Below are 22,538 nucleotides of genomic sequence, written 5' to 3'. Positions count from 1 at the left end.
AGAGAACAGTTTAGGCAGATCCACTCGAGGATGGTGTCGAAGATGAGTTCTTTTGTGTAGGTGTTGGTGCCTGCACATTAGTCAATTTACTCATATCGGTTGGTTGTAAAGGTGTGGACGATGTTGTCACACGTGGCCTTTGCCATCCTTATACTTTCCTTTCAGCTTTAAGAGCAAGATGATATAGTTGTGAAAATTTGGCGCAATCTTTATAATAAAGAATATCTTGTATATCATGATGCTAACCACACAAAAAATCTAGAGCACTTATCCTAGTCTTTGGCGCTGCTCATATGAAGGCTTGGAAGAAATCATCGATCTTTGAGAGGGCCTTATGCACAGGTTTAAAGGAAGTATGTGCAAAGAGACTACAAAATTCGATGGCCTGAGGTTTAGTCGATCGTGCCCTTGAGACCTCTCCTCCAGCTTAGCATGCCTTCCACCACCTCCATCTTCATGATCACAGACTCGGCTGTGAGTATGCCAAGACAATGCACAACAGCCAAACCCTAGCAGAAACTAGAGGCACAAAACATAGTCGGTTAGCAGAGATGGTTGGGCTCTGAAATAGAGGATCTAACGTGGTGTGGGGGTATTAACCCCTATACCCTTACGGCTAGGCTTGGGCCAGCCTGGACCAGGGGGTCCGGCCCACTAGAAGACGATGTGTGGCCCAGCCGATCTGTTTGGAGTCCCGCGCAAGGAATAAAGACAGACTTGGAGATCAAGCAAGATCCTGGTCGGTTAGAATAGGAATCCTTATCCGGCCACCTATGACAATTGTAACTGGTTAGGATTAGTTTCTAGATCTGTAACCCTACCCCCCAGACTATATAAGGCAGGCAGGGGACCCCTCTCAAAAATCATCTCATTGACATACAGCAATACAATTAGACGCAGGACGTAGGTATTACGCCTTCACGGCGGTCGAACCTGGATAAAACCTCATGTCTGTCTTGTGTCACCATCTCGTTCGTGGCTTGCGCACCTGTCTGCCGATAATCTACTACCTTGGGCATACCCCTAGGTAGACTGCCAACCATATTTCGTTGACAGTGGCGCGCCAGGTAGGGGGTGTGCGTACTGCTCTCCAGACGAACAAGATGGTCATCATCCTTGGTTCCATGGCTACGTCAAACGGCCTCATGTTCACCATTGGCCAGATCACCTGGACCACTGGCTCCGACAACTTCATCGCCATGACCACGGAGGAGGCGCAGATCCAATCTATGTCGACCACTCCTTCACTAGCATCAGCTACGGCTCCGACCATGTTGGATCCTGCTCCGGCCACACCAGCATCGTCTCTAGCCACGCCGACAACCCGTCGTTCGCTTCCTCGCTACAAAGGGAGGCAGATCGACAACACCGACCTGCTCGACTCCATTGATCGGGTCAGCACCAAGCTTGCTGAAACCCTAGCTCTGGTAGATTCGATTCAAAATCAACCTACCGAGCAGGTAACCACTACCCACAATAGATCTACCCGACCAGCTTGGGCTAGTCATCCTACACGACTCGGTACAGATCTTGTGGTCACATCTACTCCTGAAGGGCGCTCCGTTCATCGCCGACCAGCCCCCGCAACAGGTCTCTGGCTCTCCGAGTGCGAAGCCTTGATGGAGAATTACCAGGCTCAGCCCTACGGCCTATGAAACACTGCTTCCAACTACACGTACAATATACAACACTGCTCGGATCTGTGTTTTATACATCGACCTTGGCCAAAGACATGCAACTTTGTCAACATGGTTTGGATTGAGGAGTATCAAGAAGGATCGGTCCACACAGTTCAAGAGGGCGGCTCAAGCTCCCCGTCCGGCATCGCCTCTAATGGCTCCGTCCACACTGAGCTCCAGCATCATGACAATGAAGAAGTTGAATACGATCTAGATATCCTAGACCACTCCCCGGGTTTCCCACGATTCCCATCCTTCCCACCAAGGCGAGGAGACTTGATCAATGTCGTCAGTAATGATGAACCACCGGCAGTTGGCGAAACAGAACAAGAAAGGCTAGCATGCGAAGCACGCAATATTGATCGGTTTAATCGCAGACAAGCCGAAGCCGAGGCAGAAGAGGAGGCATGACGCATAAGGTTCCAGCCACGTGATCTTAACAATGCATTTGATAGGGTAGGGGAAAAGCAGGTCTTCAGGACTCCAAGCGCCAACGTAGCTGTTGATATGGCGACAATGCAACAACTACCCAATACCCCAGAAATCCAGGCAATTCATGATGATGTACAAGCCTACCTGACGGCTGCTATAGCCCAGACCGCTGAGATTGCAAACCAAGCCCGGGCTCCGTCCGTCTCAGTCGAATCAAGCCGCAGTCGCCAGTACTCAAGTTGCCCATAGTCACCCAACCAACGTGGCTCACGCAACAACGACCCACTAGACAACCGTCAAGGTGGAAACAGTGGTCATGATGGTGGTCGGGATGACAACCGCCGCGACTACCAGGACGACGACCGCTGCAACAACTAGGACGATAATCGATGAGACAACCGCAACAATCACCGTGATAACCATGGTCGCAGGGTCAACCAGGGTGGCAATCGAGATCACCATGATGGCAATAACAATCTCCGCCACTCCCTCAGAGAACGCGATCTACGCGATCACATTAACCAAAGAGCCAATGATCATGCATCCCACGAAAGCTATCGCCGTATGGAATATGATACTACCCACGGCCCTCTGGGTTTGAAGCAGTTTACTCCTCACCTTCGCCAAGTTGTGTGGCCAAAAAACTTCAAGCTCGAAAAACTCCAGAAGTACGACAGCAAGGAGAACCCCGAGTTATGGGTCATGCTCTATGAAACCGCGTGCAGATCGGCCATGGCTGACGAGCACGTCATGTCTAATTACTTCGTAGTTGCCGTTGGCCATGCAGGCCACCAATGGCTGGTCAACTTGCCGGCAAACTACTTTGATTCTTGGCAAGAGCTCAAGCAAGCATTCATCGACAACTTCATTGCTACTTGCGAACAACCCGGCAACAAGTATGATCTGCAGTGGATTCAAGATCGCAAAGATGAGCCACTACGCGAGTACGTCCGACGCTTCTTGAAGATGCGCATCAAGGTCCCGTCAATCTCCGACAATGAGGCAATCGAAGCTTTCATCACTGGTCTCCACTTCCACGATGCCCTAAGGGACAAGCTCCTCCACAAAAGACCTAAATCGGTCACAACGCTCCTAGCCACTACTAAAAAATATGCGGACACCGATGATGCTAAAAAGATAATCATCGAAGAAGCAGCAAGGGTTCCATGCTCCGACCACCCCCCACACCGCGATGACTACCGTGGCAACTATGGTCGGAACGACAATTTTGATCGCCGCAACCAGCGCAACGATTCCCGCGACCACCACGACCAGCATAATCAGCGGCGTAATCGCCATGACGATTACAGGGGCAAGCGTGCTCAGGAAGATGACAGCGAAGTCAACATCGTTAAAAAAAGGTGGCGGACGTCACAACTACGAAGAAGACTATGCCAAAGCATTGAAAGGACCCTACCAGCTCCATCCCAAGTCAAACCATACCATGGAGAATTGCCATGTTCTCAAATCCATCTACACGCGCCAACAGGCTCCGAATAAATCCGACAAGCCTAATGACGTAGGGGAGCAGCATAACGAGGACAATGATGATGAAGATGTAGATCCCCATCACAAGTACGTCAAGCCAACCGACCGCGTCCACACCATCATTGGGGGCAGAGTGTCCATCAAGACCAAACGAGAGCGCAAGCTGCTCACCCGCGCTTGCTTGAACATGGCCAATGCCGACAACCTCATCGCCGATCCATGGCTCCCTCCTTGGTCTCACCGCGAGATCTTCTTTAGCAGAAAGGACCAATGGGCTACAATACCTGAGCCAGGGCATTTTCCTCTGGTTCTTGATCCTTGTATCAACAAGGTTTAGTTCGATAGAGTGCTGATTGACGGCGGTAGTTCCATCGATATACTGTTCAAGAACAGTTTGCTAGCCCTGAAGATAACCTAGGCTGATCTCAAGCCATACGAGGCATAGTTCTGGGGTGTTCTCCCCGGACAGAGCTCCACACCTCTTGGGCAGATCACGCTACCTGTGCAATTTGGTACCCCAGACCACTTCTGCACCGACTACGTCAACTTCGTGGTCGCCGACTTCGAAGGCACCTACCATGCTATCCTTGGCCGACCAGCACTCACCAAGTTCATGGCCATACCTCACTACAGGTATTTGGTGCTCAAGATGCCTACTGAGAAGGGGGTTCTAACTCTCAGGGGCAACGTATACACAGCTTACACCTACGAGGATGATAGCTCCAAAATAGCAGAGGCTCATGACCTCTCTATTCACATGGCCGAGACCACGCTCGATGCCAAGCAGACCCTAGCCGACCATCTGGAGATCCCAGAGCTCGAGGCCCCACGCAAGAACATCAAGTCCAAAGAGCACAAAGAGATCTAGATGGTCGACGGTGATCCCAGCAAAACAGCCCTTATCGGGGCCAATCTGGATCCTAAATAGGAAGACGCGCTCGTCAGGTTCTTGAGGAGCAATATGAGTGTGTTCGCATGGAAACCTGCTGACATGCCCGGTGTACCTCGAAACTTGATCGAGCACTCCTTAAATGTCGATGGCAAGGCCAAACCCATCAAACAGAAGCTACGACAGTTCGCTCGCGACAAAAAGGAGGCTATTAGGGTAGAAGTTACACGGCTTTTAGCAGCCGGATTTATCAAAGAAGTGTATCATCTAGAGTGGTTAGCCAACTCGGTTCTTGTACACAAAAAGAATAAGGAATGGAGAATGTGTGTTGATTACACTGATCTCAATATAACACTGCCTTAAAGACCCCTTCAGCTTACCTCGCATAGACGAGGTCATAGATTCAACTGCTGGTTGCGAGCTGCTTTTCTTTCTCGATTGCTACTCTGGTTATCACCAGATCGCTCTCAAAAAGGACGACTAGATCAAGACATCCTTCATCACGCCTTTCGGCGCCTACTGCTACATGACCATGTCGTTTGGGCTCAAGAACGCTGGGGCCACCTACCAACGCGCCATACAGGCCTGCCTTAAAGATGAGATAAAAGATGACCTCGTCGAGGCTTATGTTGATGATGTAGTTGTTAAAACCAAGGAAGCATACACCCTTGTCGACAACCTAGAATGTACCTTTGCAGCCCTTAACACATTCCAATGGAAATTAAACCCAAAGAAGTGCATCTTTGGTGTTCCATCTGGTATACTGCTCGGCAACATCGTCAGTCACGACAGCATACGCCCTAACCCAGAGAAAGTAAAAGCTATCTTGGACATGAAACCACCCAAAAAGGTGAAGGATGTTCAGAAGCTTACCGAATGCATGGCTGCCCTCAGTCGTTTCATATCTAGATTGGGCAAAAAAGGACTACCATTTTTCTAGCCGCTCAAAGCATCCAAGAGGTTTGAGTGGTCGGAGGAAGTAGATGCTGCCTTTACATAGCTAAAACAATTCCTTACATCACCTCCGGTCCTCACTGCTCCCAGAGAAGACAAAACCGTCCTGCTCTACATTGCGGCAACTAATCGAGTGGTCTCCATTGCCATGGTGGTCGAGCGCGATGAGCCCAACCACATCTACAAGGTACAGCAACCAATTTATTTCATCAGTGAGGTGCTCAGTGAATCCAAGACCAGGTACCCATAGATTCAGAAACTGATCTACGCCATACTAATTACATCCCAAAAGTTGAAACACTACTTCAATGGATATCGTATGGTGGTCATGACCGAGTACCCTTTGGGAGACATCATTTGCAACAAGGATGCAAATGGGCGCATCGTCAAATGGGCAATGGAGCTATGCCCTTTCTCCTTGGAATTTGCAAGCCGTACTACAATCAAGTCTCAGGCACTTGTCGATTTCATCGTCGAGTGGACAGACTTAAGCACACCTGCCTCTCAGGGGCCCGCTGAGTATTGGAAGATGTACTTCGACGGCTCCCTCAACATCGATGGTGCAGGAGTAGGAGTCCTTTTTGTATCACCATCCAAGGAGCAGCTCCGATATGTCCTCAGGATTTATTTCCCGGCGTCTAATAACACCGATCTGCGCATTGCGGTCGAGCTCGGTGTCAAGCGTCTCTACATTTACGGAGACTCGGCTCTGGTCATCAACCAACTCAAGAAAGACTGGGATACGACCAGCGAAAAGATGGACGCATACTGCAGAGCGATCAGAAAGCTAGAAGGCAAGTTCTATGGCATCGAGTACACACATGTGGTCTGGGACAAAAATCAAGCAGCAGATGCGCTGTCAAAGTTAGGATCATCCCGAGCCAAAGTCCCACATGGCATATTTGTTCAAGACCTCCTCATGCCCTCCATCAAAGAAGAAGATCCCGCGATCGACAAGCCTCCAGACCAGCCATTGGTGGCTACGGTTCTGGCGTCAAACACCACCAAACCACCTCCAACCACTAAGGAGCCCGACTGGAGAGTACCTTTCATCAAATACCTGATAGATGGTAGTGGTTACACCGATCGGATAGAAAACGAACGCCTGATGCGTTGCAGTAAGCAATATCTGCTCGTCGATGGCAAATTGTGGTGCAAGAATGCGAAGGAGGAAATCTTGATGAAGTGTATAACCCAGGAGGATGGTGAACATCTCTTAGACAAAATCCACTCTGGCTCCTATGGTAACCACGCGGCCTCAAGAACGCTGGTCGACAAGGCTTTCCGAGCAGGGTTCTATTGGCCGTCAGCCGTAGCCAATGTAGAGAAGCTAGTCCGCCATTGTGAAGGTAGTCAGTTTTTTGCCAAGAGAATCCATGTACCAACACATGAGATTCAGACTATACCAGCCTCTTGGCCCTTCGCATGCTGGGGACTAGATATGATCGGGCCTTTCAAACTGGCCCCTAGGAAATTTACATGCGTCTTTGTGCTGATCGACAAATTCTCCAAGTGGATAGAGTACATGCCCCTGGTCAAGACATCTTCAGAAAAGGCTGTTGCGTTCCTCGACCAGGTCATCCACCGCTTTGGCATACCCAATAGCATCATCACTGATCTGGGTACTCAGTTCACCGAGAACGCTTTTTGGGACTTCTGCGATGAAAGAAGCATAGTAGTAAAAGACGTCTCGGTGGCACACCCTAGAGCTAATGGACAGGTCGAGCAGGCAAATGGTATGATCTTGGGTGCACTTAAGAAGAGGATGTATAGAGAGAATGACAAAGCTCCTGGAAGATGGCTCAAAGAGTTACCAGCCGTGGTCTAGGGTCTCAGAACCCAGCCCAGTCACAATACCGGTGTATCACCATACTTTATGGTTTATGGCGCTGAGGCAGTGCTCTCAGCAGATATAGCCTTCAGATCAGCACGGGTAGAGAACTTTGATGAAGACAAGGCCAATGAAGTGAGGGAGCTAGAAGTGAATAGTGCAGAAGAGAAGCAGCTCGATTCTTGCGTACGTACAGCAAAATACCTTGCTATTTTGTGCAGGTACTACAACAAGAACGTCAAGGAGTGGTTCTTCGTGGTTGGGGACCTGGTTCTGAAGTGGAAGACGAATTAGGCTGGTGTCCACAAACTCGCAACCCCATGGGAAGGACCCTTCATGATCAAGGAGGTTACACGTCCTACATCTTATAGGCTAGCTCGCCTAGACGGCACAGACGTACCCAATTCCTGGCACATCGACAAGCTTAGGCGTTTCTATGCTTAGCTACTAAGATATGTACCCCTCTTGTACTTTTGGTTTATTTCAATAAAGCTGTTATGATTTCTCCGACCACTCTAATGTGTCACTTCAAAGTCTATTGTTATTCTAACTCTACCAGTTAAAACCGACCACCATTCCTTCTTGGGTTCTCGGAGCAGGCCCTATCTCCGGTTCCTCCCAACGCGTGCATGGGATCCGCTCTCTACGCTATGGGTGATCAACAGGTGCTCTCTGGTTTGACTTGTGTGTTTCTACGTGTGCACAAGCTACGCACCTCACACTCTGACCGCAAGGCAAACTAGGGCCATACAAACCTTTCAGGATGACATGTTGACTAAACTGGTACAACTAAACAGAACGCCAACACGTTCTAACTTAGTTACATCAACATGGTATCCGAGCTTAAACACGTTTTCTACAAAACAAGCAAGCTTATGTTGATATACAGTTACGTTATTACAAGCTTGCCTGAAAAGGTCCAAGTTTACAATAACCCAACTACATCTTCTTCTATAGCTATAGCCTACACTATTGGCTGGTTGGGGCACACGGCGCCTGCTGCTCACTGGGCCTAACATCGTGCTCAGGTCTCGGGGACTCTGGCATTGATCGAGCTGAAGAAGATGGCCTCGCCAATGCCTGGCTGGTCGAGACCGTAGGCTTCGCCAGTTGGCTTGAAGATGACGACACTCCCAATTGACTTGTTGACGACGCTCCTTGTACGGGTGGTGTCGCACCTCCACACAGGTTAATATCACCAATTATTTTCACCGACAAGTCCAGTTAGGTCATCCGTAGCTCCTCGGCCTTGTCTGGATCTAACTCCTTCAGGTATCCAGCCTCCAGGCGCTTGAGACCGATCAGGGGGTAGTGAGCACGTACCATGATTAGCACATGTGCGCCTGCATACTCTCCCACCTCCTTCATGAACCCCTAGAACCATCCCCATGCCCTTTGGCATCTCTGGATCAATCCCAGCTGCGGCGTCCTTGGCAAATCTTCTGCTAGCGCCAGATCGATAAGGTTAATGTCGGGTACCAGAAAAAGGGGTACCCCAAGCAAAGACCAAAAAAACTGCTTAGACCCTAAAAAGCAAGAACCAATAGAACAAACAAGGTCTCGGCCAAAATCTCCGATTCGCTCGAGGCCCCCTCGTCGAGGCCTCAGAGGAAGCAACGAATCTCCGATTAGCCCGAGGCCCCCTCGCCGAGGCCTCAGAGGAAGCAATGAATCTCCGATTCGCCTGAGGCCCCCTCGCCGAGGCCTCAGAAGAAGTACCAATTCTCCGATTCGCGTGAGGCCAGCTCGGCACCAGCCCCGCGACTGCCGCTTTGACCAAACTGCTCTGGCTGAACATCACGTCCAATCAAAGCGCTCAACTACTCCAACAACCGCATGATGGCACGGTACAGCGAAGTCCCGTCAACACCCTGCCATCTGCGACGGGACGAAGCAGGGGTTACCGATCACTGTGCTACCTAACTCCTACACCAAGGATAACGCGACATGGGGAGTCATGGCTGGGTCCCTATAACCTTGGAATCAGCGCACCAACCACTCCATCTCGCCCAAGACCCCTCGACAAGGCCTCGGACTCACTGATCCCGCTCCGTCTCACTCGAGACCCTTCGGAGGGGCCTCGGACAAACTGTTCGTGCTCCGCCTCGCCCGAGGCCGGGCTCCTCCCGCAACCTCGTCATCTCCGCCTCAAACATCGCTCTGGCAAGTTGTCGCATCCAATTAATGCGCCCAGCTGCACCCACTACATAAGCCACGATCGACAGTGCACTACTACAGGAGCGACGAGACAACGGTCAAATCTCCTTTTTACCATCCCTTGCTGATAATACAGGTACCATACCCTGTAGACACACGTCCCACACTATTCCACCTAAATCAATTACGAGATGGTCACCGAGACCCCGCATTGTCGCTTCTAAAGGCCTCTGCACAGTGGGCCTCGGCGCGACTAGCTACAGTAGCCGCCAGGCCTCGGCACTTCATAAGTCAACAAATCCATAGGAACGCAGCATGTCGCCTGCCTGACCATACTGACTAGACTTCTATGGGAACTCCCACGACGGCACACTGCCCTAGGGGTAGAGTATGTCATCAAATAGTCCTTTGAAAGCTCTACGTATAGCTCTCTCATGTACGCTGGTTTCCCCCTGGCGGCTATAAAAGGAGGTAGCCAGTACCGTTTCGAGGGGAGGGGGAGGAGGAGAGATCAAATCGGCTCACGAACGCCCACACAAGTAACGCACCTCATTTTGTAATTCAGATTTCCCCTCACAGAGACCTGGGACGAACACCCTCTCTCGCCTAGCTTGTAACCCCCTACTACAAGCACCCCAGTGCGAGGAATACAAGAACACTTTCTCAGACTGGACGTAGGGCATCCATCGTCTGAACCAGTATAAACCTTGTGTCTCTTTTCATCACCATCCAGAATCGGGAGCACGCAGCACAAATTCACTCGTTGGTTGAGGACCCCCGGTCCAAAATACCGACAGTTAAGGACCGGCAAAATGCCCTTTGCCACCTCCTAGCACCGGCTTTTCCAGGTATCACAGTCCTTGGTGATCTCTTGGCATTGCGCCTTCCAGCCGTCTTGGTCTTTCATCATGGCCTCCAGATGCTTCTTTGCATTGATTTTTATAACTGCAAACCGCACACACTGTTAAGACGTTATACCGTGACAAACTGCGGTAGGCAACAAAAATGAGCAAAGGTGGTTGGACAACTTACCTTTTAGCTCCTCTATCATCTTGGTCATGTGGTCCTAGAGCTGCGACTGGTCTTGCGCTAGTTTTCTGTTGTTCTCGTTTAGGCGATCACACTCCCCGACCACACGACTGTTCTCCTCTTGGAGACGGATCACTTCAGCTTCTAAGCCTGCACTACAGCTTGGATGACTAGGTTCTGCTTCTGGGAATCTTGCACCGTCTTTTCATGATCGGCGGCTTCAAGTCACTGGTGCAAACGGTCCACCTCCGCCATCAGCTCCTTGTTGTTTGCAGCGATCCCCTAGATCTGGTCGAAGTATTTCTTGCGGTACCTTGCGGTCTTCATTAAGTCCTATGTGCAGATAGCTAAGTAAGACAACTACGACTAGACCGCAAGACCAGGGGGTGAAGCGAAGCTTACCTGCACTTCCGTAACAAGCCGCTTCGCCGCCCGTTCAACTTTCTTGGTTTCTTCGACCTCCGGGATTTCCTCATGGATAACCCATTGGTTGTTCTACCAACGCGACACATAAACATGTCGCTTGTCTTGCGGATGGCCCAGGACCTCCTCCACCTCGTCCTCTTTGGGCTCTTCTTTGGGTCCTGGTGTTGGCCCGGCATCAGCAGCATCTGTGATCACCACAGCCTTCCCATGAGCTACAGCGTCGGTAAATGTGGTCTGTGCCCTCACCTTTGGCCGCTGCTCCTCGGTCTGCTCTATTACCCTCGACGCTGAGGTGTTGCCCTCAGTAGGTTTAGCGCTCGAAGCACTCGTGCCTAGCTCGGCTGGTCCCTCGACCACCTGCTCGGGGACTGTTGTCTGACTGCTCGCTTGCTGAGGCCCCGATGGATCTTCTACTATGGCTTCCTCGGTGGTCGGCTGCTGGGTAGTTTGCTCTGTACTTATTGGCGGCGCCACGCCACTTCCGGCTAGCTGGTCCGAACTTTTCTGTGGACGCCGAGCTAGTACATCTGAGATAAGTTCAGAAAGCAATCATATTAAATGCAAATTGCTAACTTATATCAAGGTTACAAATACTTACATGTTGGAAGCGCGGAATGATGTGGAGAAGGCGTGTCTCTTCGGCCGTACTTGCTCCACATGCTATGTGGATGAATCTTGGTCTCCCTCTACATCTAGCACTATCGCTGGGCCTTGGTGCTCGACCCCTCCGCCGCTTGTCCTTCGCGCTATAGTGGTCGCCGGTCGCGTTCCTTGCCCAGGTACTCTTGAGCTCGACCTGGCTACATCCTTCACCACCGTCGGCGATGTGGGTCCCACAGGCGCAGAGGACCCACCTTGCTCCATCGACTCTAGTTGCTTCCTCCTTTTTCGAGGGACAAGTTGAAAGGTGTCTGCATCTTCTCCCTCCTCTACGCCATCGTCCGGCCAGGCAAAAATCGCCTGTTGACGCTTGCCGACCGGGTTCTCCTCCGGGTCCCCCTCGGGCTCATTGATATTTAGCGCTTCCCCGGTGAGCAGGGTGGTTACTGATCTCTTCTTCGACTGTTTGGGGGCAGCCAGCCGCTTACCAGCGGCTTTGGCCGTTGCCTCCTCTCCAGCTCCGAGCTCCGCCCAGTCGACGTCCTCGTCCTCGATCTCGACACTGGTCTGGGTGGTGGGATCAGCTCCTTGTGGCCACTCTACTCTAGGGGGTGGAGACACAAACACTGTCGCTCTATCCTGACCATTAACCTGGGTAATAAAAGTGAGTGAACACAGTAAGTTTCCACTTATCCTACCACAATATAAGACTACGGGTACGCGGCAAGACGAGTTACCTTTGGGGGAGGTCGGGCAAGCTTGAAAGCATGCTCGATGTCGCTCAATCTAGCATAATTTGGATCGGCTAAGTTAAATAGATTGCCAATTCTAGCTTTGACTTCGATTTTGTCAAGCGCCCTCTGCCTCATCCTCGTCGGGTCTATGCTCCCTTGATACTCATAGCCAGGATGTACCCTCCTCTGGCAGGGCTAGACCCGTCGGCTGATGAAGCTCCTGACCACGCTCGAACCATCCAGTTTTTTCCATGGGATCATTCCAAATATTTCTAGGATCTGTCCTAGATGCTCGGGCTTCTCCGACCAGCTCGTCTTCTTCTCCGGAATGTAGCCCGCGTCACACAGCGTGATCGTGTTCGGCTCTTCGTGGATGTAGAACCATTTTTGTACCAGTCATCGAGCGACGTGTTCCATAGGCAGTGCAGGTACTGGGCTTTCATGCCGTCATGGAGGTTGAGGTATAGACCCCCAGCTATCTTCGAACCACCGCTTCCTTTCTTCCACAGATAGAAAAGATGGCGAAAAAAATCGAAATGGGGTTGGAAGCCACCATATGCTTCGCATAGATGAATAAAAGTGGCGACAAGGAGGATCGAGTTGGGATGTAGATTACAGATCCCAATCTCGTAGTAAAGATAGAGCCCCTAAAGAAACGGATGCACCGGAACTCCAAATCCCCATTTAAAGAAATCTTCGAACACCACGATCTCACCTGGTTGTGGATTGGGGTACCTCTCACCCTTCGGTGCACGCCATCCTGTGAGCTCCTTATTGTGGAGTACCCCCATGGTGATGAGGTCTTCAATGGTCTGCTCGTTGCTTTTCGACTTCCACCATTCCATCGCCATGACCCCTGTTGTCTTCTGCGCATCACTTTTCGCCATTTCCTTTCATTTTCCGCCTCAGACTCCGACCTTGCTGGTGAACGGGGAGTGTTTTGATCTTCAACAGCAGCGGGGGATGAGCAGAGGCGGCAGTTGAAGTGGCGGTGGATTGATTGGTGGTGATTTTAGATGTGTTAGGGTTGGTTGGCGAGAGGAAGACAAAAGCTGCAGTTGCGAATGGCAATGGGGTTCAGTAAATAGTAACTGACCTATCATATACCATATTTAACCCAAGAGTTATGTTGTTTCATCTGCCCGGGATTCTTGGGGGACGTGCGCATGCGTCGTAGACGGTTGTTTTCATGTTTGCAGTATTACTCAGCCTCGAGATCTACGCCAATATATGCACCTCTTTGTTGCTAGTGTCGAAGGGCCCACGTTGATGCACCTACTGACAGGTGCCACGCAACTGTTTGCTTGACAAGACAAAAAGGCAGTATGACGTGCTATACCCGTCTACTTTTTTGACCAGATGTGTCAGACCGGACTTGTCAGAACAAATAAATAAATAAATACATAAAATAATAGTACAAGTGGCATATGGTTTTTTGCCACACTTTTTATGCTTGGGGATTGTCCCGACCACCCTCGTGCTCGGGGACTGTCGCAACTATCCTTGTGCTCGGGGACTGTCCCGACCACCATCGTGCTCGGGGACTGTTTCGACCACTCTCGTGCTCGGGACTATCTCGACCGCCCTTGTGCTCAGGGACTAAACTGACTACGGTTATTCTCGGGGATTCATCGTTTTCCCCATGCTGCGCTCGAGGACTGCCCCGACCACTCTCCGACCATTGCTCGGAGACCGCTTTCCTCGGCTACATGTGATTTGTACTCACATACAGTTGAGAGGCATTTATTTTTTCTCACTTAGACCTTGCTACAAGGCTGATACCTCGCCTTCCAACAAGCTCGGGGACTACATCGGTACGATGCACCTACCGGTGCATTTCGTATCGCCTGTACGACGATTGGATTCTCAACTTAACTGGGAATTCTTTTTAGACCCTGGCACCACGTGCCTACGTCACCTACTACCAGGCTCGGGGACTAAGTGGGCACACTTCACCTTGCGGTGAATGTGCTTATTTTATCGACCCCTACGATCTGACTATTGGCCATAACTACTACTGTACAAGGGTCACTTATATTTCTTTTCAGAAATACAAGTGGGCACACTTGATCAGGAAAGAAATCTTTTTCTTTTTTCTTTAGAACACCATGCATTCTTCGGACAACCAAAATCTTCGGCTATAATCGTGGTCTACTGCTCTCTGTGCTGACCAGAATACTGACATATTTGCTTGGTCAATGTTTCAACCAGTTGGAGATGACATGAAGACAGACCGCATTAGCCAAGGAAGATCAAATGGTATGTCGCAACATAATACATGGTGCTCGGGGACTAGCTATGGGGGTATTAACCCCTATACCCTTACGACTAGGCTTGGGCCGGCCCAAACCAGGGGGTCTGGCCCACTAGAAGACGACGCGCGGCCCAACCGATCTGCTCGGAGTCCCGCGCAAGGAGTCAAGATAGACTTGGAGATCAAGCAAGATCCTGGTCGGTTAGAATAGAAATCCTTATCCGACCACCTATGGCAATTGTAACTGGTTAGGATTAGTTTCTAGATCTGTAACCCTGCCCCCTAGACTATATAAGGCGGGCATGGGACCCCTTTCAAAAATCATCTCATTGACATACAACAATACAATCAGATGCAGGACGTAGGTATTACGCCTTCACGGCGGCCGAACCTAGATAAAACCTCATGTCTGTCTTACGTCACCATCTCGTTCGTGGCTTGCGCACCTGTCTGTCGATAATCTACTACCTTGGGCATACCCCTAGGTAGACTGCCGACCATATTTCATCGACACGTGGATGCAAACGAAGGATGGGTTGTGGACTCCAGATCAAATCATGAGAGTGAGATCTGATCAAAGGCACGAGGAGGAGAAAGAACCCTAGCCGCCCCATCGAGACCGCCTACTCAATATGCCAGGGGCGCCAAGACTTCATGTTGAATTGTAAAAGAATGTGCTTTACCCATTACTACCACATGCATCCTATTCAACGTGTTTTTAATTATATATGCTAAGAGAATAACACACAACCTCCACATCATACTATAGACATGACTGTAGAACTATACTTGTTATGAAGCTGTCAAATATGATAAACTATGTGGCTTTGATACAACTTCCTTTGAAGATGACATGCATGCCCTGCTTTGTAGCACTCTTTTTGTGCCTTCTTGGCAAAATTTATGTTAATTTTTATTGATAACCATGTAAGGACTGCCCTACCAGCTTGCTCCGATTAAAGTGTCATATAGATAACATCATTGATTTTCTTGTTAGAGCGATGGTGCATATAGTAGATAGATAGTGGTATAGTGCACTTGTGATACATATGCAATCTTCTCTAGGAGTATTGGTTTGTTCCTAATGCATACTCTTTTTCTGAACAAAAATAATGTTTCAAGAAAATTTAGGAACACTAGTTGAGTTCTAAATTACTACATACAAACATACAAGTGAGACAGGATAAGCTTTTTTGTGCCCATTGGATATGGGCTAGCAATCCTATGTCTTTTATTTGGTAAGATTTAATTGCTACCGATCACGTGTTTAGCCTTCCTCCTACGAGGTAGGGCCCACACCTTAACATATTAACTCTTCATAGTGCCACCAACGCGCTTCCTCTCATATCCATACCCTCTCTCCCTTTTAGATCCGATGACGACAAGGGCAAGTAACACAAACTTTGGTGGCAGCGACTCCGGACTACGACGGATCCCCAGGCAAGTCCACCTCTCAAATCTAGTGATGCCTTAACCTATTAACTCTTCAGGGTCACCGATGCGCTTCCTCTCAGATCTAAACTTTTCTCATTTTCAGATCTGGTGACGACAAGGCCAAGTAGCACGAACTTCGGTGACAGCGACTACAGAATATGATGAATCCCTAGGCAAGTCAACCTCTCAGGTTTGGTTAGTCCGTAACCTATTAACTCTTCATAGGGTCACCGTTGCGCTTTCTCTCATATCCAAACTCTCTGCATTTTAGATCCGGTGACGGCGGAGGCAAGCAGCACAAATTTCTATGGCAGCGTCTATGAACTACGGTGATCCCTAGGCAAGACAACCTCTTAGATCCGGTGATGCCTTAACCTATTAACTCTTCAGGGTCACCGGTGCGCTTCCTTTCAGATCTAAACTTCTCTCCTTTTTAGATCTGGTGACGACGAGGGCAAGTAGCGCAGACTTCAGTGGCAGCGGCTGCAGACTACAACGGATCCCAGGCAAGTCAACATCTCAGATCTAGTGACGCTTTAACCTAGTATCTCTTCAGAGGGTCACCGATTCGCTTCCTCTCATATTCAGACTCTCCCTTTCAGATCCAGTGACAACGAGGGCAAGTGGCACGGATTTTGGTGGCAACGACTGCGGACTATGGCGGACCCCTAGGCAAGTCAACCTCTCAGACCTAGTGACGCCTTAACCTATTAACTCTTCACAGGGTCACCGACACGCTTCCTCTCATATCTATATTCTTTCTCCCTTTCAGATCCGATGACAATGAGGGCAAGTAGCACAGTCTTTGGTGGCAGCGGCTGCAGGCTATGACAAATCCCCAAGCAAGTCAACCTTCTATTTTCCTCCTCTTCTCTATTTCTCTCTCACTCCCAGATTGGGGGCATGGCGGTTTGGTGTTGAAGAAGTTCGAGACCAGTCTTTCGAGACTAGGCGCGGATCCAAAGGGGGAGGGCCGTTTGGACTATAGCCCCCAATGAGTCTGATTTTTTCATTAGACCACGGTTACTTAATCTCAAATCACCATTAATCTCTAGCTCTAGCCATAAATCTTCATTATTTAGACTCTTTTTTTTTCCATCATGCATCCGCCACTGTTCGAGACCACTCCCATTCGAAAGATAATTTTGGGATCCATGTGCGCACGAAATTTGGTTCAAAACGGTGGATCATGACCGGAGAACTCGTGCCCCAAAGTCGGAAGAGAAACACACTCGCACGGAGATTTCCCCCAAACAAACCTGTCCTCACCGAACTCCCAATTTCTCCATGAATTCTATACCAAATTAGACGAAACCACTCGCATTTGAAAGACAATTTAGTCTCCCACAAACACACTGAGTTTGAATGGGAACGATGGATCACGTCGCGAGAGGTGAGCCCGAGGATTCGAAAGAGAAGCACAGATTGAACAGGTTCGCGTCCGCTGGCGTCGACCCAGGAGGGCAGCATCCGAGCCACCGCGCCGCGAGCGTCCCCACCCGTTGGATCTGGGCGGATCCGACGGCCCGCGGGAAGCTGCTGCCGCGGCGGGGTAGATCGATCCGCGTGTGAACACGATCGACCAATCACAGCGTGGCGCTACGTCCCTGAGCCGTTCCACTCGCCACCGCTATTTAAGCGGCCTCGTTCTCGCCTCCGGTCTCATCACCGACAGCCGCCGCCGCCGACGACACAGCGAGCGAAGGCAGTAGTGCACGCGCAGTTCCGGAGTGGGTTGGGACTTGGGAGAGTAGCAGTAATAGTCGCGATGTCGACGGAAGAGGCTGTTGTCGCTGAGGTCCCGGTGACCGAGGTGGAGGCGGAGGCCCCGGCGGCCCAGGAGGCGGAGACGGACAAGGCGAAGAAGGCACCAAAGGAGAAGAAGGCACCAAAGGAGAAGAAGGCGCCCAAGGAGAAGAAGCCATCCGCGGCGAAGAAGCCGGCGGCGCACCCTCCCTACGCTGAGGTGAGAGCGCCGGTGGTTTGGTCCGTTGCGACTTGCGAGCTGATTCCTTGTTCTTCGTGGTTTAGTCCGGCAGCGGTTGAGTTTTTTGATTGTGCACTTTTGATGAGGAATCTGTTGGATTGGTTTTATCGCTGGCTTTTGTTCATGTTCGCGAATTCGATCTCGAGTCTGAGATGCATTTTTTTGGTGGTCTTGTTGCAGATGATCTCAGAGGCAATTGCTGCCCTGAAGGAGAGGACCGGGTCGAGCTCGGTGGCCATCGGCAAGTACGTCGAGGAGAAGCACGGCGGCAAGCTTCCCACCAACTTCCGCAAGCAGCTGACTGTGCAGCTGAAGAAGCTCGCTGCAGCCGGCAAGCTGACGAAGGTGAAGAACTCCTTCAAGCTGCCGACCGCCCGCCCTGCCACTGACGCCAAGCCCAAGGCCGTCAAGCCCGCCGCCAAGACCAGGGCACCCAAGGCGTCGCCGAAGGCGAAGGCCAAGACCGCGGCGAAGCCCAAGGCTGCGTCGCCCAAGGCCAAGGCCAAGGCCAAGGCCGCTCCCGCCGCCGCGTCGGCCAAGCCCCGCGGGCGCCCTCCCAAGGCTGCCAAAACCTCCACCAAGGCCTCCCCCGCCAAGGCGGCCAAGAAGGCTGCTCCCGCTGCCAAGAAGGAGAAGGCAGTGGCGACGCCCAAGAAGGCGGCCACCCCGAAGAAGGCCGCCGCCGCCGCTGCTCCGGCCAGGAAGGGCGCAGCCAGGAAGGCCAAGAAGTAGGCTGCCTGCCTGGTCTCCGGCGAGACCCTCGCGCCCCATTCCGCCTATAGATTTCCCCCCTCCTTTCTACCTACATTCGCCAGTAGCTCCGGCATGAGTATCAGCGGTACTAGTCATGCTCCTCTGCCTGTATGATGAGCATCAAGTTAAGCTATAATATTTCCATGATTTCTGGCTTCTGTCGATTGTTGGATTGGTTGATTTTGTTGGATGTAGAAGGATCCTAACATCGCATTATGTGTGGATATTTGACTGCCAGCTCTAATCGGCTTTGTTCAATTGTTAGATTGGTTGATTTGTTGGATTTAGAAAAAGGTTGGGGATTTGTTCGAAAATGACGCTGTAATCTTGGCGAAATCTCTAGAATCATTGCTTGCTGCTAATTGTTTCTACAATAATGCTTACAGCTAATTGATTTTGGAGGACTTTCCAAAACCAAAAGAGATGTATCGTTTCTACAATCATGCTTAACAGCTATTATGCTTACAAAGATGCTTATAACACCTACTATACTTTGCAAAAGAGATTCTGGTTTGAGCTATTGGAATTTCAAGGATGCAGAACGGCGCTAGTTTCCAAAACCAAAAGAGGTTCGGGTTTGCGCGATTTGGGCGTGGAGGCGCCCGCCGAAATGAGAAGCAGGTGGGATGAGCTGAAGCGATCGCGATCGCGCTGGCCCTGGCCGTTCGAATTTTGGGGGATGGACAGGTGGGGGCACGTACGGACGAATGAGAAGATGGTCTGCCAGGTCTGCCACCGTTCATTCGTGCCTGGGCTCTGGAAGCGCAAGAGTAGAGATGGGCCAGCGTCCGGCAATTTTATAAATACTAAAATAAAGAAAAAAAAAGTTCATATTACCATTAACTTTTATAAAAGCATGTTTTTTATCCTGAACTATAAAACCAAGTAAATCGCCTCCCTGAATTTTTAAAATCGTTCGGCTTTAAAAGACGGTTTTATCTTTTTCTTTTTTATTTATTTCAGTTTAATTTTTTAAAAAAGCATAGTAAATAAAAAAAAATCATAAAATAAAAAAACTATTTTTTTACTCCACATGAGTATATCTACACAGTGAATATATAATACAATATGCTTTAGTACAAATTTTTTGATGTCAGTTTAGATATATGTTTTTCTATAATTAATTTATAGGTGTAGTTATTGTCCAATTATGATGAAATTTTGATGATGGGTTAATTATTGTATGCTTGAACTGTTGCCACGGTGCAGCAGCAAATGGATGTGGTGGTGGGGCGACTTCCTCGGATGTGGAGAGCCTGCGCCGCTGCGAGCTGCCGGCGCAGCGCTCGGCGTCACCGCGTCAGGGCTGCCGGCGAGAGGCAACCAACAAGAGGCAAGCCGCAAGGCGTGTAGGTGACGGATATAATTGCATTCTTTGTTGAAGAGAGTTATTATGTAATATTAATATTTTTAATATATTTTTTGTTAAGTTAAGTAAGTTTGACTTATTAGAAATGAGAACGACAATTAAAAATAAAAAGAGGGAGTAGTTTCTGTTATAACTTTATTTATAAACCTAGAAAATACAATATTAACATAGTGTGTTGTCAGACAAATCTAAGAGCAATTCCAACAGACTTTTTATTTGCTTCTGTATATTTCGATTTGGATAATTTGATATAAAACAGGTCTCCAACAGACAATACATAATAGCTATTAAATTTGAAAGCTTCACTGCATGCGGCTCGGTGATCCTCAACATTACTTATTTTTTTGCTGCATAGAGAGCAACTACTCTGTTCGGATCCATGTAGATAATACATAATAGCTATATGCTAATAGTTACCTCTTTTGGATCAAATAGATGCAATTAATAAAATAGCTAACTATTAGTTGGACCTCTAGATAGTAATTGTCTCACTGGTTGAAGCAAATCAGATAATCAGTCTGTTCGCTGTTTGGTTTCTTGGCTCATAAGTCCGGCTGGTGCTGGTTTACTGTGAGAGGAAAACATTATTGGCTAACTGATAAACCATAACTGAAACCAACAAGCGAACAGACTGAATAACAGGTAATAGTTATCTTAGCTAATAGTTAGCTAGCTAATATTATATATGAGCTATTAGCCAGTTAATTATTAGCAGATAATGAATCCTAACGGGCCTAAGACACTAAGGCCCTGTTTGATCCTCAAAACTAACAAAGTAACAAGTAACAACTAGTTACTAATCTTTAATCCCTAAGTATCAAACAGGCAGATTATTTCTTAATCCACTAGTTATAGACTAGTTGTTAGTTCATTGGTTCATTTATAGAAGTTAATATTACTAGTTGTTAGTCCGAGTTCATCCAACAGCCCCTGGATAAGAAGCGAGCTTGAAGCCTAAAATAACACAGTTCAAGTGCTGCTGCATCTAGGAAAAACGATAGGGTTGGAGTCAGGAATGACAGTTTCTGTATTGTAGATGAGTTGCAGTATTTTGCTTATTTTCTTAAAAGTGGAATAATGAGTTAACTATGCAATTGTCCTTTTTGTATTAGTTATTAGTCATATCTCAACAAATACTCAACTTTGCCTGCTTAGGTCCCTTGCACTGTTCATGAACTTTGCCGATTTCATTTAAAGTAAGTTGTACTTTTTCAGCTAACGAATAGTATTTCTCTCACACACCAAATTAGCCAACAGTACTTTCAGTCATGGCTTATCAGTCAAACAAGTCCAAATAAACAGGGCGAAGATCCTCCGAAGTACATCATTTAGTGTGAAGTACTTAAACTTTTTGTCTCTAATTAGAGTCACTACGGTCTTATTTCTAGGTGAATAAGCCTCCAACATAATCTTGACAACTTTGTGATCATCTAGCTCATCACAACCATAACCTCTAATCTTGCCTACCATTGTCATCAACCTATCAAACATCTCTTGTGGCCCCTCTCTATCTAAGATTACAAACCGGTTGAGTTTTGATATCAACAAATCAATTCTTGCCTTTCTCACTTTGTCAACCCCTTCATGTGCTAGGTGTAAAGTGTCCCATATTTGCTTGGCAACATCAACCCCCAATCACTCTATTGTACTCATCACCATCCAAAGCACTAAGCAACACACTTGTGGCTTACTATTGAGGTGAATGATTCTCATCTCTTCTAGTGTTGGGTTCTTGGGATCAACCGGTGGCTTAAATTCATTGCAAACAATCTTCCAAATACCGAGGTGAAGACCTATAAGATAGGCTCTTATCAAGTGCTTCCACTTGGCAAAGTTAGTCCCAACGAAATGAGATAGCTTGCCCACGGGCACATTGATGAAAGACTTTCGATTATGGTTAGTCATAGGCATAGAAGAATAGTTAAATGATACGACGACATATTTGTTGTTGTCGGCTTTGCCCTTTTCTTTCTTCTGCTTCTTGCCCCCCGTCGACACTTGGTATGACTCATCATCATCTCCATCATTCAGATTAAGACACACCAGGAGGATAAAATCTAGAGCTCTCTAATATAGTAGATTAGTAGCTAGGGAGTGAGGGTCGAGTTGGACTCATGCTCAAGTTCTGGATCTAATCTTGGAGGCTTAGCAAAACCTTGTATCTTCAGTTCCACATCTTGTAAGACTTATTATAAATTCATCATATTCCTATCTACATGCTATGCTTACTTTTAATATGTATCTTGTTTAGTTGAGGTTATCATACTTTTATGTGTGGGTTCATAGAGTGCTTAGCCTGCTAGTTTATGAATTGGGCTAAGTAGCCGAGCCTCGTGTAAGCATGGTGCTTATACGATGCTCTGCCTATGAGTACACCCTGTTCTCTGGTTGGGTGGTAGCAGCGAGAGGTGACAGCCCTATCTATCCTTTGTAGTCCACTTTAAATTGAGCATGTTCTTAAATTGTAGGACCGTAGTCACGTCGGTAGAGTTATCTATTATGTGTACTCTATCATATAAGCG

The 22,538-nt window shown here is 48.7% G+C and overlaps 1 protein-coding gene across 1 annotated transcript; it reads left to right on the top strand.

Moving 5' to 3' along the window:
• Window positions 1-17,570: 17,570 nt before the first annotated feature.
• On the top strand, window positions 17,571-18,805 carry LOC136491956 (histone H1-like). The gene is made up of 2 exons (XM_066488145.1): window positions 17,571-17,873; window positions 18,075-18,805. The coding sequence occupies exons 1-2, from the start codon at window positions 17,676-17,678 to the stop codon at window positions 18,624-18,626; spliced, it is 750 nt and encodes a 249-aa protein (XP_066344242.1). The 5' UTR covers window positions 17,571-17,675; the 3' UTR covers window positions 18,627-18,805.
• Window positions 18,806-22,538: the final 3,733 nt, after the last annotated feature.

The sequence above is a fragment of the Miscanthus floridulus genome, chromosome 1, assembly GCF_019320115.1.
Source record: "Miscanthus floridulus cultivar M001 chromosome 1, ASM1932011v1, whole genome shotgun sequence".
NCBI lineage: Eukaryota > Viridiplantae > Streptophyta > Magnoliopsida > Poales > Poaceae > Miscanthus > Miscanthus floridulus.
This window is presented reverse-complemented; position numbering and strand designations above follow the sequence as displayed.

Bases quoted from the DNA above. Each gene is read 5' to 3' on its own strand.
- LOC136491956 (XM_066488145.1), top strand. From the start codon at position 17,676: ATGTCGACGGAAGAGGCTGTTGTCGCTGAGGTCCCGGTGACCGAGGTG. The intron at 17,874-18,074 runs GTGAGAGCGCCG...GTCTTGTTGCAG, and splicing joins CGCACCCTCCCTACGCTGAG to ATGATCTCAGAGGCAATTGC.